At 56.3% G+C, this 17,495-nt stretch overlaps 1 protein-coding gene across 1 annotated transcript in view; it reads left to right on the forward strand.

Annotated features, from left to right (window-relative positions):
- EPHA10 (EPH receptor A10) overlaps nt 1-17,170 on the forward strand; it is a 40,805-nt gene extending 23,635 nt beyond the window's left edge. Inside the window, exons 6-17 of the mRNA XM_068965818.1 lie at nt 1,562-1,695; nt 4,549-4,720; nt 8,779-8,887; nt 12,481-12,542; nt 13,106-13,231; nt 14,257-14,442; nt 14,890-14,951; nt 15,187-15,390; nt 15,617-15,766; nt 16,012-16,205; nt 16,757-16,912; nt 17,056-17,170. Of these exons, the coding sequence (XP_068821919.1) occupies nt 1,562-1,695; nt 4,549-4,720; nt 8,779-8,887; nt 12,481-12,542; nt 13,106-13,231; nt 14,257-14,442; nt 14,890-14,951; nt 15,187-15,390; nt 15,617-15,766; nt 16,012-16,205; nt 16,757-16,912; nt 17,056-17,170 (1,670 nt within the window). The remainder of the gene's footprint in view (nt 1-1,561; nt 1,696-4,548; nt 4,721-8,778; nt 8,888-12,480; nt 12,543-13,105; nt 13,232-14,256; nt 14,443-14,889; nt 14,952-15,186; nt 15,391-15,616; nt 15,767-16,011; nt 16,206-16,756; nt 16,913-17,055) is intronic.
- The last annotated feature ends 325 nt before the right edge of the window (nt 17,171-17,495 follow it).

A 17,495-nucleotide genomic window follows, 5' to 3' on the forward strand; every position in this document is an offset into this window, starting at 1 on the left:
TGGAAGTTTCAGGTCTTACATTTATGTCTGTAATTCATTTTGAGTTCATCTTTGTATGTAACTAAGGGCACAACTTAATTCTTTTTCACATGGACATTCAATTTTCCTACCACCATTTGTTAAAGAGACTTTTTTATTTTGTAATAAACTTAAGTAAGTGGGATTTCTTTCTTGATTTTCACTTCATATTGTTCATAGTGGGTGGAAATGTGAATGATTTTCTGTGATTTGATTTTGTATCCTGCAATTTTGCCAACAGTATCTTCTGTGGAACCTTTAGTGTTTTCTACATATAAGATTATGTCATCTGTGGACAGAGATCATTTTACTTCTTCCATTCCAATCTGGAAGCCTTTTATTTCTTTTTCTTGCCTAATTGCACTGTCTAGGACTTCCAGGACTGTGTTGAATAGAAGTGGCAAGATTCCTAATCTTCAAAGGAAAGCTGTCAGCTTTTCACCATTGAGTATGATGTTAGCTGGAGCTTTTCATATATGGCCTTCATTTTGTTGAGATAATAGATGGGGAAACAGTGGAAACAGGGTCAGACTTTATTTTGGGGGGTCCAAAATCACTGCAGATGGTGATTGGAGCCATGAAATTAAAAGACCCTTACTCCTTGGAAGGAAAGTTATGACCAGCCTAGATAGCATATTAAAAAGCAGAGACATTACTTTGCCAACAAAGGTCCGTCTAGTCAAGGTTATGGTTTTTTCAGTAGTCATGTATGGATGTGAGAGTTGGACTGTGAAGAAAACTGAGCACCGAAGAATTGATGCTTTTGAACTGTGGTATTGGAGAAGACTCTTGAGTGTCTCTTGGACTGCAAGGAGATCCAGCCAGCCCATGCTAAAGGAGATCAGTCCTGGGTGTTCATTGGAAGGACTGATGCTGAAGCTGAAACTCCAATACTTTGGCCACCTCATGCAAAGAGTTGCCTCATTGGAAAAGATTCTGATGCTGGGAGGGATTGGGGGCAGGAGAAGAAGGGGACGATGGAGGATGAGATGGTTGGATGGCATCACCGACTTGATGGACATGGGTTTGGGTGAACTCTGGGAGTTGATGGACCGGGAGGCCTGGCGTGCTGCAGTTCATGGGGTCGCAAAGAGTCGGACACGGCTGAGCGACTGAACTGAACTGAACTAATTTCCTTCTATTCCTAGTTTATTTGAGTATATTACCTCTTGACCAGACTATTAGAATAGTTAAGTAGCTTGTCTTCCTGTCTGCTGTGCTGTCTAATATCTCCAAGCCACAGAGCATGTAGAGATAGCCTGGGGGAATTAGAACCAGCCACCTGAAGGGAAGCTGGAGTGTAGTGGGTGGGCAAGCAGCACGTGGCCTGCTGCTTTCCTGCTGAGAACCAAGGAAGCCAAGAGCTGTGGAGTCAGAGCTTTCCTCTAGCCTCATGAAGACGCTAACCCTCAGGCCCCGCCCCTCAGAAGCCTCTTGCCGCACCCACAGCCCCTTGGGCCCCGCCCCATTTGGCTCCCCACGCACGCCGCCTTTCCAGCCCCCTGCCCCTGCCCCAGAGAACCTCGCATTACTCAACTTGCAGCCCCCTGGGAGGAGGATGAGATCCGCAGGGACCGAGTGGAGCCCCAGAGCGTGTCTCTGTCGTGGCGGGAGCCCATCCCCGCGGGAGCCCCAGGGGCCAACGGCACAGAGTATGAGATCCGATACTTCGAGAAGGTGAGTCTGGGTCTGGGAGGGACGTGGGGTTGCATTACCAGCTGCGATCTGTCCCCCTCTCCTGCCGGCTTCCTTTTATTTACAAGCCTCTCCCAGCATAAGTCCTTCTTGCTTTGTCTCTAAACATCGCCACTGGCCCCCTAAGCGGCCTCCCCAGCCGGAGGTTCTTCCTGGCCCCTCCTCACCGTGGGCACACAGCTCTCCCTCTTTCCTCGGGGCTTCTTTCGGTAACCCGCCATCGTGTCCCTTTTCACCACTGCTGCCTGGTGTTACGGTGGACAAAAAGCTTCCTCTGGGGGCTGATCCAGACTTTCTGGGGCTGGATTCTGTGCATAGTTTGCAGCCCTTTTAAGAAAAAGAACGCAGAAACATACTGTTTCAAATTTTATGGAAAAGTACCACTGTGGGAACATGTCGCCAGGTCTGGTGGTGTGCCAGAGCTCAGCATAAATAATGTGCTGATAAATAATGTACTGATAAATAATGTACTGATAAATGTTCGGAGAAGGCAATGGTGCCCCACTCCAGTACTCTTGCCTGGAAAATCCCATGGATGGAGGAGCCTGGTAGGCTGCAGTCCATGGGGTCGCTAAGAGTCAGACACGACTGAGCGACTTCCCTTTCACTTTTCACTTTCATGCATTGGAGAAGGCAGTGGCAACCCACTGCAGTGTTCTTGCCTGGAGAATCCCAGGGATGGGAGAATCTGGTGGGCTGCCGTCTCTGGGGTCGCACAGAGTTGGACACGACTGAAGCGACTTAGCAGCAGCAGATAAATGTTTAACAGTCAGCTCTCACAGTTCCTATTGTAAACTCTGTAGGGCCAGTTGGTTCTCCTAGGATAGTTTTCTTGATTTTGGCTGACTTCTTGTATCTGTGGTCAGTCTATGGTTGCAGCTCAAGGGTGGTTTAACAAGTGGAGTTAGGTCCAGATCCACTATCTCTTTCTGCATAAGTTGATGGTCTTTGAATTTGATAGGTAATCTACAGGTAAACTGTTCTCACTTCGGTGACGATTGTACTCGTTAAAGCAAAACTCTGCTTTCAACTTAGCACTACCTGCGTTAGGACTTCACCCCCTCCTCAGTGACCCCAGGGAGTTCTTTGCTGAATCAGATAACAGATTTTGAAAAGAGAAATCTGGAGAGCTGTGAGCTGAGAGAGAGAGAGAGAGAGGAAGTTGGGGGCTTTCAACCCAGAGATGGTAGCTGAAGCCAAAGGACCTGAGGGGATGGCCAAGGGAGGGGGGCATGAGTGAGGAAAGCAGCTGGGACAGGGTTCTGGGGGTCCCTGATGTCAAGGAGACCCTAGTGAAGGTCTCTGGGAAGGAGCCAGGCAGGCAGCAGTTGCTTAGAAAGGGCTCACTGAACTGACAACTCGGGGATCAGAGCGTAGATACAGTCCCAGTGCTGAGCTGGGTGGATGCTCCCTGGCCCATGGGGAGTGTGAATTTGCTGGGAACAAAAACCCTTGACAAGAGGAGGCAATACAAAAGGGGCTGTGTTTGAAAGCCTTCAGGAGAGTCTCAGGGAGCCTGGTGACCAGAAGCGTGGCAGGAGTCACCAGCCCCTCATCTCTGAGTTCTCTTCATACCAACCCCACCTCCTCTGCAGGGAGGGTTGTTTCTAGCACCTTGCAGCCACCCAGGCTGGCAGCCCCTTTTCCCCCTCCCCTCCCCTCGCCTGCTTATAAATTCTGCAGCCAGGGCCTCACTGTCTTTCCATGGTATGTTCAAATGCCCAGAAGTGGGATTCTGATTGGCCCACCTTGGGTCAGAGTCTGCCCTGATTCCTGAATACCGGGCCTGTAGAAGTGGGGGCACAGACATAGGGGAGAAGTACTCTTGCCTGGAAAGTTCCATGGACGGAGGAGCCTGGAAGGCTGCAGTCGATGAGGTTGTGAAGAGTCAGACACGACTGAGCAACTTCCCTTTCACTTTTCACTTTCATGCATTGGAGAAGGAAATGGCAACCCACTCCAGTATTCTTGCCTGGAGAATCCCAGAGATGGGGGAATCTGGTGGGCTGCCGTCTGTGGGGTCGCACAGAGTTGGACATGACCGACATGACTTAGCAGCAGCAGCAGCAGCAGCACCTTTGGGGGCTGTGAGCGTGGCAGAGGCTCTAATCAGGGGGTGTGCACAGAGATGGAATGATGGCAGCATGTCCAGCACGCACCATGATCAGATGTGTTGGGGGCAGGATGACGTAGTGCACAGAAGGAATTGGGAAGGTGTCACCCAGCCCCTTCCCTGCTGGGACCATCACCTGTACGAGGAGATAGGAAGGCTGGTGTGAGGACTGTAGGAAGTCAGCTCCTATAGGGTCTAGCCCAGCAGTGGGCAGTGAATGGGCCCTTGGTGGGGGGCTGTGGGTGAGCCTCTCAGCCCCTCTGATCCGAATTCCTTATCTGTGAATCCACACCTTGCAGGACATTGTGAAAGTCCAAGGACAAGGGGAAAGAAAAAGCCAACAAGGGCTGGGCAGGTGTCAGGGCTCATTTCCTTCTTCTTTCCTTGGAGGGGTCAGGTGCAGTTCCTCCTCTAGACTGCCGTTCATCCTAGCATCCCCGATAAGGCCAGCATCTTCTCTAAAGTTTCTGTTACTCAGAGGTGGGGCTGTTCTCAGTTAAGGTACCACCGAGTATAGGTGGAAACTTGTGGTGGAGAAAGGGGCTGGGGTTCTTCCGGAAGAAAGCTGTGAGATTCCTCCCAGATGAGTGGAGTTACTCCAGCAGCCCGGGCTCCTCCTCCCAGAGTACCTCTGCCACCTCCCTACCCCTTCCCTCCGCATTCTCCCAGGAGCATGGGGCCAGCCCTGGGTCTGGGCCTCATGTGTCTCTGTCCCTCCCCAGGGTCAGAGTGAGCAGACTTACTCGACGGTGAAGACAGGGGCGCCTGCGGTCACTGTCACCAACCTGAAACCGGCTACCCGCTACGTCTTTCAGATCCGGGCAGCTTCCCCAGGGCCCTCCTGGGAGACCCAGAGCTTCAACCCCAGCATTGAAGTGCTGACCCCAGGAGAGGGTAAGTGACACGTGCAAGAGGACAGAAAACCCAGCCTGGGGCTGGAGCATGGAGGCAAATTAAGGGGTTATCTGTGCAATTAAGGGAACCTGCAGAACAGTTCGGTTACAACCTAACTAACGAATGAGACTGGAATCCAGTAACTAGTGGCTCAGATTGGGTACCTGTCCTGGAAGAACTCACAGGGAAGGGATCCATGAACAGCTAGAACCCAGGTCTCAGCTGGTATCTCCCTCCCATGTCTCGAGGAAATATCCTCTGCCCTCTCCAAGATTCCTCTCTTTTCTTGGGAGGACTTTTCTTCTCCTGGTCACTTCTTGTCCTTGACAACTAAATTCTTGTTCCCATCCTGCTGCTTTCTCTCTGTCATGACACAGACTCAAACGTGGGCACCATCCCTCTTCCCATTACACCTTAGCGTGTGAAATCGAGAGGTCGGCCCAGCTTACCCTCTGGACTTCCAGGTCCTGACGTCCATCATCCCAGCATCCAGCCTTCGCTGAGGGTTGGGGCACACCAAGGGAGTGTCACCTGCAGCAATAAACCAAGCGAAAACACCAGAAGCGGTTAAGACTCCGAGCTTTCACTGCTGGGTTCAATCCCTGGTCAGAGAACTAAGACCCCACAAGCTGCGTGGTGTGGCCAAAAGCAAACAGCCCAACACAACACCAGGAGAACTCTACACTTTCAAGGGGAGAATTGTATGGTGTGAGAATAATTTCTCAATACAGTTGTTATCAAAACAAAGCAAAACAAGAACTGAACATCAGATATTCCTGATCCTAAAACAGTTCCAGCTCTCAGCCGTGGTGTGGTACTGCCCCTCCTGCCCTGGCCTCCCTGCCCTGGCTCCTCCTCCCCGCTCCCCCAGGCCCCCAGGCCCCTTCCGGATGTGCACAGAGCATTTACTGCTTTCTTTTGGTCTCCTGCCGCTAACCCAGCCCTCAGGGCCTCACCCCTATCTACCCCGAGCAGCTCATGGAAGTATTTTTCCTGGACAAAAGGCAGTTTGCCCTAAGAGGCATCCTGGCACCAGCTGTCAAGATAATAATTCTTTCCAACCTGCTACATGAGTCGAATCCAAGATAGAAAGAGTTCTGAGCCCAGAGGGAGGTGGAGATAAAGTGTTGAGGGAGTTTGCCTTCTGGGAAGGAGACAGCACTTCTTGCTCGAATGCCTGTCTCTGCTAGACCCCAGCCAGGTGCTGGTGAGAGGAGATTAGAGCTGGGTCTTGAAGGCTCGGGAACACTGGAGTTCTCCGTGGGGAGGTGGGCAGGGGAGGCATCTTGGAGGGCAAGAGGCAGCAGAGCAAAGGCTCGTGGGTTGGGCTGGAGCGGATGTGGTGGAGGGTGGCTGCTGGGGGCCGGCAGCTGAAGAGGACTGACGACCTCTGTTAATATGGTGATTCTCAGTAGGGGGATCCCTGGGTCTGGAAGATCCCCTGGAGAAGGAAATGGCAACCCACTCCAGTATTCTTGCCTGGGAAATCCCTTGGACAGAGGAGGTTGGTGGGCTACAGTTCATGGGGCTGCAAAGGGTCAGATACAAATGGGCTACTGAGTGCACACAGCCGGTAGACGTGCCGCTCAGCCCCTGGCTTCCTCTGTTGTGGCCCTGGCTACAGAGAGTGGTTCCCCAATCGCAGAGCACTTTTTCCAGTGAGCTGTGACCCCAAGTCAAGATCACGAGGAGGACCGTGCTGCACCACTGTACTAGCTAACCACTGCTGTGTAGCCAATTACCCTCAACTCAACAGCCGAAACCAATATTCATTCATTACCTCGTGATTTCTGTGGGTCGGGAATGTGCGTGCGGCTTAGCCCTCACTGCAGCCCAGGTGTCCTCTGGGGCTGCAGTCATCTCCAGGCTCAACTGGGGCGGAGTAGAGAGGAGGGGAGGGGAGGAGTGTGTGCTTCCCTAGTTGGACTCTTGCTGGCTGCTTGCTGGAGGCAGGCACAAGATTCCTAGGCTTCTCCAAGGGCTGCTCATAACCCAGCAACCAGATTCTTCTAGAGACTGTGAGAGAGAGGGGGAGCAAGAGGGCGCCCAAGACAGAAGCCGATCTCTTGTAACTGAATCATGGTGGTGACATCCCATCACTTGTGCTGTATTCTGTTCATTAGAAGCAAATGACTGTGTTCAGCCCATGCTCATGGGGGAAGGAACACCAGGAAGCGGAGAATCCTGCAGGACTGTCTCAGAGGCCGCCGGCCACACCGATTGTCTCTGCATCCTCCATTTCCATGTCCACCAGGACAGCTCATTTCAAACAGTCCTTGGCGACAGTTCCATCTTCTGCCACCAGCCAGGCCCAGGGCCCTATTCCCCTTCTCTGGAAATGCGGGCTCTGAAATCTATTCTTTTGACCCTGACCTTGTTGGCCTCTGACCCTCCCTTTCTCTGCTGTCACTCTTCCTCACTTGCTGTGTGACATCCTAATAGCAGCTCTTGAGATCTGACTACACCTGTCAGGCTCCCAGCCCCTCCTGGCCCCATGATCATGTCTCCCCAGCCTCCGCAAACTCTCCTGGTTGAAGCACTCTCCAGCCCTGCTGGCCCCCATTCCCCGAACATTATTTTGCACCCACCCCACTGTCCCCAGGACTGGCTCTCCTCCATCATCCCTCGCCAAGGCTGCCTGCTAAAGTGTCTTTTTCTAATCCCAGTTTATTCATCAGGGCTGTGTAGCATCTTCCCCATCCCCGATAGTTATCCCAAACCCTTATCTCTTCCAAGCACCCCATCTCTTTCCCCACTCCTGACCTACCAGATTCCCTCATTCCTCTCCTTGTGGGAAGGAACTCTGTCCACTGCTCTGGGCTCCCTGTTACCCTCAAGATAAAGCTCATCCTCCTGACCTAGCATTCAAGGCCCTTCTGGGTCTGTCACCTCCCCCAGTTCCCTTCATCCTCCTGCCTTCCAGCTTTATCTCTTCATATCTTGCATCTCTACCTCCATGCAGCCTGCTTTCCAGCCACATGGGATGGCCTGTTGTTTTCCAGACCCAGCAAGTGCATCTAAGCATCATCAACAACCCTGTCCATCTTCCAGGTCCAGTACAGATGATGCCTCTTCTGCAACACCTTCCCCACTGGCTTTAGGAAGAAATGATTGTGCCTCTGCTCAGCTCTGCCCCTGTCTCTGTTTCTTTTTTTTCATTGATTTTTCATTTCTGTCTCCCCTGCTGGTCAGTACATCCCTCCAGGGCAAGGATTCTGGCTCATTCATTGCCAACTCCCCAGGACCACTGCCAGCCTGGTGCACGTGTTGGATGGATGGATGGATGGATGGGGCTGAGGGCCCGGGGTCCTCTTGGCCCCTCTGCTGGGGAAATAGTTCAAAGCAGAGGCTTTAGGAATCAGGTTTGAATCTTAAGGTCACTGTTTATTGGCTTTGTGACCTTGGGCAAATCACATAAATTTTCTTGATGTCAGTTTCCTCAGCTGCAGAATGGAGACAGTTCACTTCCCTGGCTTCTTGTGGTGATGAAACAGGATTGTTTAGTTATGGCACATAAGTGTGCATTAAATGTTAACTCATCATTCTTGCTGTTAGAGAGGATGAGATGGTTAGATAGTATCAGTGACTCAATGGACATGCAAACCCCAGGAGACAGTGGAGGACAGGGGAGCCTGGGCACGCTACAGCCATTGCTGTAAAGAGTCTGACGTGACTTAGCAACTGAACATCAGCAAAAATTGTCGGTGACAGTTCTGGTTTGGGGTTGGGGAGCTCAGAGAAAAGGCCATGCCCCTGCAGAGCCACCTTCCTTGTGCATCTATAAGGCAAAAAGGAAGGCCCGAGCCTGCCTGTCTGGATGCCTGCTCCTCTCTCTCAGAGCCGGGCTGCAGTAGAAGTGACCCCGCCCTGGGAAAGGACGAAGCTTCAGGTGCCATTGCGGTTGGTGGGGGCAGCCTTGGTCCCCGGCTGCAGGGAGGCCAGGCCAAGGGTGGAGGTGCTGTGGACATCCTGCTGTGGGGTGAGGACAGGAGTCTGTCCTGGGGCTTACCCGGGAGCCTGGTCCTCTACCTCTCTCAACCTCGTGGTTTTCCTCCCAGCCACCTCCGGGTCCAAGGACCAGAGCCCCGCGGTCGTTGTCACCGTGGTAACCGTCTCAGCCCTCCTCGTCCTGGGCTCTGTGATGAGCGTGCTGGCCATTTGGAGGAGGTAGGTGACTGGTTCCAGCCTGGCTGTGCCCTGGCAGGCTGTGTCCCTGCCTTCAGGTACCTGTATCTGTATCCACATTTGCACATGTGTGGATTTGCACAGGCGAGCATACCGCTGTGTAGAGACAGGCCTGACTGGTGCTGTCCTGGCCCCTCCCCCCACGCCCTGCTCCTGCTCAGCTGCTGTGGGATGAAGGGGATTTAGCTCCTTCACTCATTAAATGTCAGAAGGCATCGCTACGGAGGGAATGAAACTCCAGCTGCTCCGGTGTAATTGGGAGCCTCCCGAGGCGCTAGAGGCCCCCAGCCCCTGCCCCCAAGGGATCTGGAGGCCCTTTAACACAGCAGAGAGAAGAAAGGCAGAAACTGCGTGTGCGTGTGTGTGTGTGGGGGGGGGGTGGCAGGGAGAGAAGGGAGGGGAGCTCATGTGCCAGAAACCCCCAAGCCCCAGAGGAAGGGAGCTTGCAGGAGAGTGGGCCGAGAAAGGGGATGGGTGGAGGGGGGAAGATAGGGAGCTTGAGTCTGGCTCAGCAAAGATAGAGTCCCTTTGGCAGAGGCACCGCAGGTGGGTTCCAGGCTGGCAGACTGGAGGGGCTGGGAAGGCTGCATGTGACAGGCTGGAGTAGGGGGAGCAGAGGAAAGGAATGAGCTGGTCCGGGAGGCACACGTCAGCATCCTGGAACTGCCTGGGGGCTGGAGGGGCGGCGAGCTTTCATCTGGCTCAGATGGGGTTATTTGCTTGGCCTTAAGTGAGGCGCTGAAAGTGACTGAGGAGGAGAGGATCTGGGAGCCAGCTCTGCCCCAGCCAGGTGAGTCAGGAAAGCAGGACAAGAGTAAAATCTCCTTGATCATGGAGCTTAAAGGTCCACAGATGAGACGCGTTGGAAAAGCGGAAATGGACAGGAGCTGGGAGCAGCTTGTGCTGGCCGTGAGCTCAGGGCCTCCGGGAGGCAGGAGAGGATGGGGGAGAGGTGAGCAAGAAGGGCATCTTTGGGCAGGGGCTGCAAGACAGGAGCAGCTGCCCAGGAGCACCTCAGAGACCGCTGCACTAGAGCAGGGGGCAGGCCAGGCGTGGATTTCAAAACCTACTCAGAATCAAATGGCACCAGCATGGGAATCTGCCAGGTCCAGCACTGACGGGCAGGGACACGCGTCTCCAGCACGCATGCCCCCGCTCCCCTCGCCCACCTCCTCTGCTCCCCGTCTCTGCAGCCCCCCGCTCTGTACAGTGGGCCCCTCACCTCCACTTGCTCTCCCAGCCGATCCTGGCTCACCCCAGTTCTCACTAGGGGGTGTCATCCCCAGGTGGAAGCGTCTCACTTTCTCTGTTGCTCCTCCACCGACTCGGCCTTGCCCCCTGCGTCCCTCCTCAGCTCTCCCGGATGTTCATGGACGTCCTGTTCCCACGCTGGATGACCTCACTAGCCATTGGACAACCTGCCCCAGTCCTTGGCCTCTGGGGTCTTTGACTTCATTTCCACAGACCCCCTCTCCTGTTCCGCCTCAGCTGCCCTCTCCCATCTCCGGACGTGGACCAGGCCATCAGCCCAGTTCTGCTTGTGCCCTGCATACTGCCGGTCCGCGAAGCTCAGTCTCTCAGCTGTGTCTGCTGCACCTGCTCTTCGCCTGCACCCCTGAGTCAGGCACACCTGCCTGTCTCTGCATCCATCCTCTCCCTCCGTTTCTCTAGAGGAAGTGCCATCCTCCCGGCCGGGATCAGTCCTTCTATCTGTGACTGAAACCTACCCCTTCCTGCCTTTTCAGGAGCCCTTACTATTGATCCCATCTACTTCTTCCCTATATGCTGGCTAACATTTGTTGAGTGCTCTGTAAGCTCTTGGCGCCAGTGTGATCAGGCAAGGCTGTCTTGATCCTAATCATATTAAAGAGAAAACCAGCCACCTAATCCACAGACAGCGAGGGAAGGACCTAGGGAGTTGGTCCGTGCCATCAGATTCCAGAGCCCACGCGGGGGACCACGGTCATGACCACTCCATCCTGCGTGATCGCTTCCACTGGCATCGACATGTGGCCATCTCTCTCGAGTCTCCCTCAGCTCTCCCCCTTGAGTCTTCACGTGACCTTGCTCTTCTGATCCTGTTTCCTTCCTTGCTTCCTGTGACATCACCACCCCCACCACCTTCTGCCCCCAATTTCCCTTCTACTTCCCTGCAGTTTCTCTGGTGGGTCTTTCATGGTATCCTCGGTGGCTTCCTTCTCTGTTATATTGTTAGTTGCTCAGTCTGACTCTTTGCGACCTCATGGACTGTAGCCCACCAGGCTCCTCTGTCCATGGGATTCTCCAGGCAAGAATACTGCAGTGGGTAACCGTTCCCTTCTCCAGGGGATCTTCCCAACCCAGGGATTGAACTTGGGTCTCCTGCATTGCAGACAGATTCTTCACCATATGAGCCACCAGGGAAGCCCTCCTCTCCTCTTCCCTATCTCTAGATGGGGGGGGGGGCGGTCCTCAGACTTGTTTCCCATCCCCATCCCCATCCCGCTTCTCAGGCTCCCTCCTCTCCCTGGACAAGGCCCCCAGCTTTAGAACTTGTATCTCCGGAGCAGACCCTTCTTCTAAACTACACCCTCTGCCCCCACCACACGTAGCTAACTCCCTGCTCACTGATCAGCCCTGCTTATCCCAGAGGTGCTGCAAACTCAAATTTCTAAACGGGGACTTGTCATCGCTCCGCCTTGGTGAATGGTACCTGCCTCACTTCACTGGGCAAGCTGGAACACTACAGTGGTTCCGACCTTTGCCCTCTCCCTTTCTGACCTCCAGCCTTCCCCAAGCCCCATGGCCCTGTCACCTCAATGTCACTCTTACTTTTCTCCATCCCTGGTCACCCCGTAGCCTGAGCCATCTCCTGCAGGGACAACAGCAGCACCTGGGATGGTCTTTCTAAAGTGCAAATTGAACCGTGGCACTCCCCTGCTCAAAGCTGCCTCCCCCTGGGGCTCTCCTCTTCCCCACCCCCGGAATAAAACCAAAGTCTTTATGTGGGCCTGCAAGAGCCTGCCTCGGGGCCCCCGGGTGCCAGCCCATGACTTTGTTGATCGTGATGCAGTCCTTTGGCCCATGGTGGCCTCTCTCGGGAAGCCATCCTTGATGGTATCAACCCTGTCTCAGCTCCATGTTCCCACAGCGCACCGCCCTTCTCCTTTGCTCGGACCTGTGAGTGGGCTTGTGGTTCCTTCTCAAGGTCTGTTTTCTTGACTAGACCGGAAGTTGCCCCTGGGCGCAAGGCCTGCCTGTTGTGTTCAGCTGTAGGCAGGGAGGCAGCTTGGACTTGAAGTCAGGGCACGGATTTGGGTGTCTCTGGAGTTGCAAGAATTCACGGCATCTCAAAGTGAAAATAACTAGGAATACAGAGGGGGTGAGTGGTTAGGTCGGGGGCTGGGGTTACATGTGTGCTGGGGGAAGAAGCTTCCAGACCCACAGGACAAGAAGGTCCCTCCCCTGGGGCACAGACGTTGTCCTTTTGGAGGGACAAAGAGGTGCCACCCTGGGTGCTGGTAAGATGGGAAGGGCTGGGACAGCCTGGCTCAAAGGATGACTGTGGACACCCCTACTCTCACCCCCTACCCCAGGCCCTGCAGCTATGGCAAAGGAGGTCGGGACGCCCATGATGAGGAGGAGCTGTATTTCCACTGTGAGTTGTCTGGGCCTGGCCCGGGGCGGGGCGGGCACCACCTCACCTTACTTCCTCAGTCCTCTTCCTGATTCCCCTTGCTTCAGTTCAGTTCAGTTCAGTTGCTCAGTTGTGTCCGACTCTTTGCAACCCCATGGACTGCAGCACCACCAGGCTTTCCTGTCTATCACCAACTCCTGGAGTTTACTCAAACTCATATCCATTGAGTCGGTGATGCCATCCAACCATCTCATCCTCTGTCGTCTCCTTCTCCCGCCTTCAGTCTTTCCCAGCATCAAGGTCTTTTAATGAGTCAGTTTTTTCTATCAGGTGGCCAAAGTATTTATTGGAGTTTCAGCTTCAGCATCAGTCCTTCCAATGAACATTCAGGACTGATCTCCTTTAGGATGGACTGGTTGGATCTCCTTGCAGTCCAAGGGACTCTCAAGAGTCTTCTCCAACACCACAGTTCAAAAGCATCAATTCTATGGTGCTCAGCCCTTGGATACCTCCCCTCCCCCACCCCACTGCTCCAAGCACGGAGGCCCTTTTCCTCACTCCCGTCTCTTTCTGTTCATTGCCAGTCAAAGTCCCAACTCGCCGCACATTCGTAGATCCCCAGAGCTGTGGGGACCCGCTGCAGGCCGTGCATCTGTTTGCCAAGGAGCTGGATGCGAAAAGCGTCACGCTGGAGAAGAGCCTTGGAACAGGCAAACTGGGCACCCGGGGAATCCTTGTCTGTGGGAGCGCCCTTCCTCTACCCGCTGCTAGCCCTCCCTGGAAGCCCCTCCTACATCCCACCCCACCGCTATCCTGTTAGCCTGCCTCCACCCCAAGTCCCGCCGCCATCTCTGCAGGCCTGGCCTTCACCCAGTCCCCATGCTGTCCAGGAAGCCCCCGCCTCCACATCAAGCTGGGCCTCTGCCCACCAGGGTCCAGGGAGGGAAGTGGCAGAGGAATCTGTGAGCCTGCCTTCCTACCCTTTGCCTGCCCCCAAGGTCAGAGCTCTCTCCCTTCAGGCTCTTTCAGAGCTGGCTCTGCAGACTGCCACTGGCAGAAGTTTGGTCCCAGGCTTTCAAGGCCCGATGGGGAGGGGTGTTTGCAAGCTTGGGGTCCAGGCATACCTGAGTTCTAGCCCTGGCTCTGCCACTGACCAGGGGCTCGTCCGTCTTCTGCTCTGAGCCCCAGCTTCTTGTATGTTAAATGGGCATGATATCTGCCTCAGAGATGCTGTGGGAGCGTCCCAGCGCTTAGCCCAGGGCCTGGCTCCTAGCGGGTGAGTGCTCTCTCACCATCAGTGCCCTGGCTTCCTTCCTTCGTGGCTGCAAGCCCTCTGCCCCTGCGCTGAGAAGGCAGCACTTTGACCAGGAGCCCAGCACTCTACCCTACCTGTCGGCAGACTCACTGGGCAGAGGCTGGAAAGGGGCAGCGTGGTAGAGTAGATGCCATGGCCTCCCAGCACGCCTTTAATGTGCTGGCACGCGCATAGTCCTTCCTTTGAGGCTTTGAAATTTCCCACCACGGGAGGCAGGGAGGACTCCGCATTTCACAGAGGAGAAAACTGAGGCCAGAGGAGGGGCAGAGCAGACGGTCAGTACTCAGTTCACCAGGATTTGAACTCAGGAGCCCCGAGTCCCAGGCCAGAAAGGGCCCGTGAGCCAGAGGCTGCTCACCCTGCCCGGGCTGGCCGAGGCCGCGGCCGCCGGTGGGTGTCTGAGGTGCTGTTCTCCCCCAGGGCGGTTTGGGGAGCTGTGCTGCGGCTGCCTGCAGCTCCCGGGCCGCCAGGAGCTCCCTGTGGCCGTGCACACGCTGAGGGAGGGCTGCTCCGACTCGCAGAGGCTCAGCTTCCTGGCCGAGGCCCTCACCCTGGGCCAGTTCGACCACAGCCACGTGGTGCGACTGGAGGGCGTGGTCACCCGAGGTAAGGCTGGTGCTCCACCAGTGTGGGTGGGTGGGAGAGGGAGGAGTCCGTGGTGTGGGAAGTGGGGTGCGCCACGCCCCCAGGCCCTCTGCTCAGTCTTGGGAGGGCGCCCGACGCGGCCCAGCGTGGGGAGAGCAGCTCAGCTCTCTATCACTGACTCAGGTGGCCTCTGACCCTGCGTGGCCTCTGGCTATGTGGTGACACTCTGGGAGTGCATCCCTGGTGATTTCCGCAGCTAACTTGCTGCACATCCTCACCCTGGCCTTTGCCCCCTCAGACGCCGCCTCTCCTGCTGTTCAGCAGAAGAGGGCAGGCAGGAGAGGGGCGAGACTCAGGGAGCTGGGCCTTGGTCCTGGCCACCTTGGCGCGGGGCGAGGAGTTGGGGGCACGTGTGCTCACAGAGGGCAGCAGACACCTGAGCATATATGTCCCCCTCCCTGAGCACAGGAAGCACCTTGATGATTGTCACCGAATACATGGGCCAAGGGGCCCTGGATGGCTTCCTCAGGGTGAGTGGCCTGGGCCCCAGGGGGTACCGATGACTGAGGTTCTCTTGGTCCCTCACTTTTCCCTTTGGTGGGACTTGGGGTTGGCCTCATCCTCTGTAGAGATGCCCTCTGGCCAGGCTGACCTGGCAGGTGATGCAGCCAACTGAAGCCCAGAGAAGGCCAGTGACTTCCCTGGGGTCACACAGCACCAGGGAAGCGAGGGTGCAGCCGGCCTCCATCTCCTCCTCCCTCCCAGCGGCATGAGGGCCAGCTGGTGGCCACGCAGCTGATGGGGCTGCTGCCCGGCCTGGCGTCAGCCATGAAGTACCTGTCGGAAATGGGCTACATCCACCGGGGCCTGGCGGCACGCCGGGTGCTGGTCAGCAGCGAGCTCGTCTGCAAGATCTCTGGCTTCGGCCGGGGCCCCCGGGACCGAGCAGAGGCGGTCTACACCACCATGGTGAGGGAGCCCTTCCCCGCGTCCCCCTTCTCCCCCACTCCCATCCCTCCCTCCAGCTGTCCACGCCAGCATGGGCCTCGCCTGCGGCCCCCTTGTGGGTTCTCCCTTAGATGAGCAGCTGCAGGCAGGCAGGTGGGGCGGGACCCCGAGGCGCTCTGCGGGTGGGGAACGCTGGCTGTGACTCCAGCCCCTCCTGCCCCTGAGCGGCCGGCCCGCCTGCCCGCAGAGTGGCCGGAGCCCAGCGCTGTGGGCCGCCCCCGAGACGCTCCAGTTTGGCCACTTCAGCTCCGCCAGCGACGTGTGGAGCTTCGGTGTCGTCATGTGGGAGGTGATGGCCTTCGGAGAGCGGCCCTACTGGGACATGTCTGGCCAAGATGTGAGTGGCTGCGGTGGCTCCAGCGCCTGGCCTTCCGATCCTGCTGCCCTCTGACCTCAGGCCCCAGGTCCCTGACCTCTGCCCATGAACCCTTGTCCTCCTAGCCCCAGGCCCTTCTTTACTGTCTGTTTCCAGTCCCTGCCTGGCCACCATTTGAGTCTTCCTGGGGATGGGGTAAGTGTGTGTACTGGGGGCCCTAAAACCTCCTGTCTGCCCACCACTCCCCCACTGCCGCCACGGCCTAGGTGATCAAGGCCGTGGAGGATGGCTTCCGGCTGCCACCGCCCAGGAACTGCCCCTCCCCGCTGCACCGACTGATGCTTGCCTGCTGGCAGAAGGACCCGGGTGAGCGGCCCAGGTTCTCCCAGATCCACGGCCTCCTGAGCAAGATGATGCAGGACCCAGAGCCCCCGAAGTGTGCTGACACCACCTGTGCCAGGTACAGCATCACCTCACCTGTCCCAGGTGCCTTCCCAACTGTGCCAACACAGCCGAACTCTCGCCTGTCCATGCATGCCCTCCCACCCCATGTAGGTGCCCCAGGTAGATGCCTTAGGCACTTACAGCCTTTCATCTCAGTCATTTCTGCTTGTCCTGGGTTTTGCCCCACGTATCCCGGGTACAGTGACCATGTAAGTAAGTGTGGTGATAGTCCTAACAAATCTGTAGTTCGGATAATACAAGTCACCTCCCCAACTTGCCTGCGTATACCCTACCCTAGACCATTCCAGACCCTCCCGGTGCCTTTAGCTGGCTCCTATACAGCGTCTCCACCTGCCCTAGCGCCGTGAACCCCCGCCTGGCTCTGAGAACACCTGGAACCCTGTGTGAGCCAGGCCTGCCCTGGGACTCAGTCATCTTCTCAGACAGCCTGTCCTCAGATGACATCGCCTGTCCTTTCTCAGATGGTTGCTCCCCAGGAGAGCGACTGAGTCTGAGCCCCAGATCCCTACTGTCAACTGACCACAGCTCTTCCACCCCCTGCCCCAGGCCTCCCACGCCCCTGGCGGACCGTGCCTTCTCCACCTTCCCCTCCTTTGGCTCCGTGGGCGCGTGGCTGGAGGCCCTGGACCTGGGCCGCTACAAAGACAGCTTCACTGCTGCGGGCTATGGGAGCCTGGAGGCTGTGGCCGCCATGACTGCCCAGTGAGTCTGAGGAGCCGGGGAGCCCTGCCCCTGCCTGCATGGGAGGCCCAGCTTGTCCTCATTCTGGGTTGTTCCCTGGGGGGTGGAGTGGAAGGGAGAGAAGACGGAATGAGCCAGCTAGATCTGACCAGCCTTCTTTCCAGGGACCTGGTGAGCCTGGGCATCTCATCGGTGGAACACCAGGAGGACCTCCTCAGCGGGATCAGCGCCCTGCGGGCCCGAGTACTCCAGCTGCAGGGCCGGGGGGTACAGGTGTGAGCAGCCCCACTCTTCTGGCCCGGACCCCAGGGGGGCCACCAGCCCCCAGCCCCACCCAGGACCCCTGCTGGCTGTGTTCCACCTGTGCAGAGGGGAGAGCCCAGAGCTTGCGTGGAGCCGCAGTCTTTCCCACTTCCCTGCCTGTTCCCCTCACTGCCCCCTGTCTAAGCACCTTGGCTGACTCAGTCCCCCGCTAGAAAAAAGGTTCAAATCCTGGGGAGGACCCCTGAGATAACAGTGGGAGGAAATACAGGGTCACAGAGACCAAGGTGGGCAGGGGCAGCGAGGAAGACATAGCTTTAAATGGCCTGGTTCATGCCCTTCT

The sequence above is a fragment of the Capricornis sumatraensis genome, chromosome 2 (genome assembly GCF_032405125.1).
Source record: "Capricornis sumatraensis isolate serow.1 chromosome 2, serow.2, whole genome shotgun sequence".
NCBI lineage: Eukaryota > Metazoa > Chordata > Mammalia > Artiodactyla > Bovidae > Capricornis > Capricornis sumatraensis.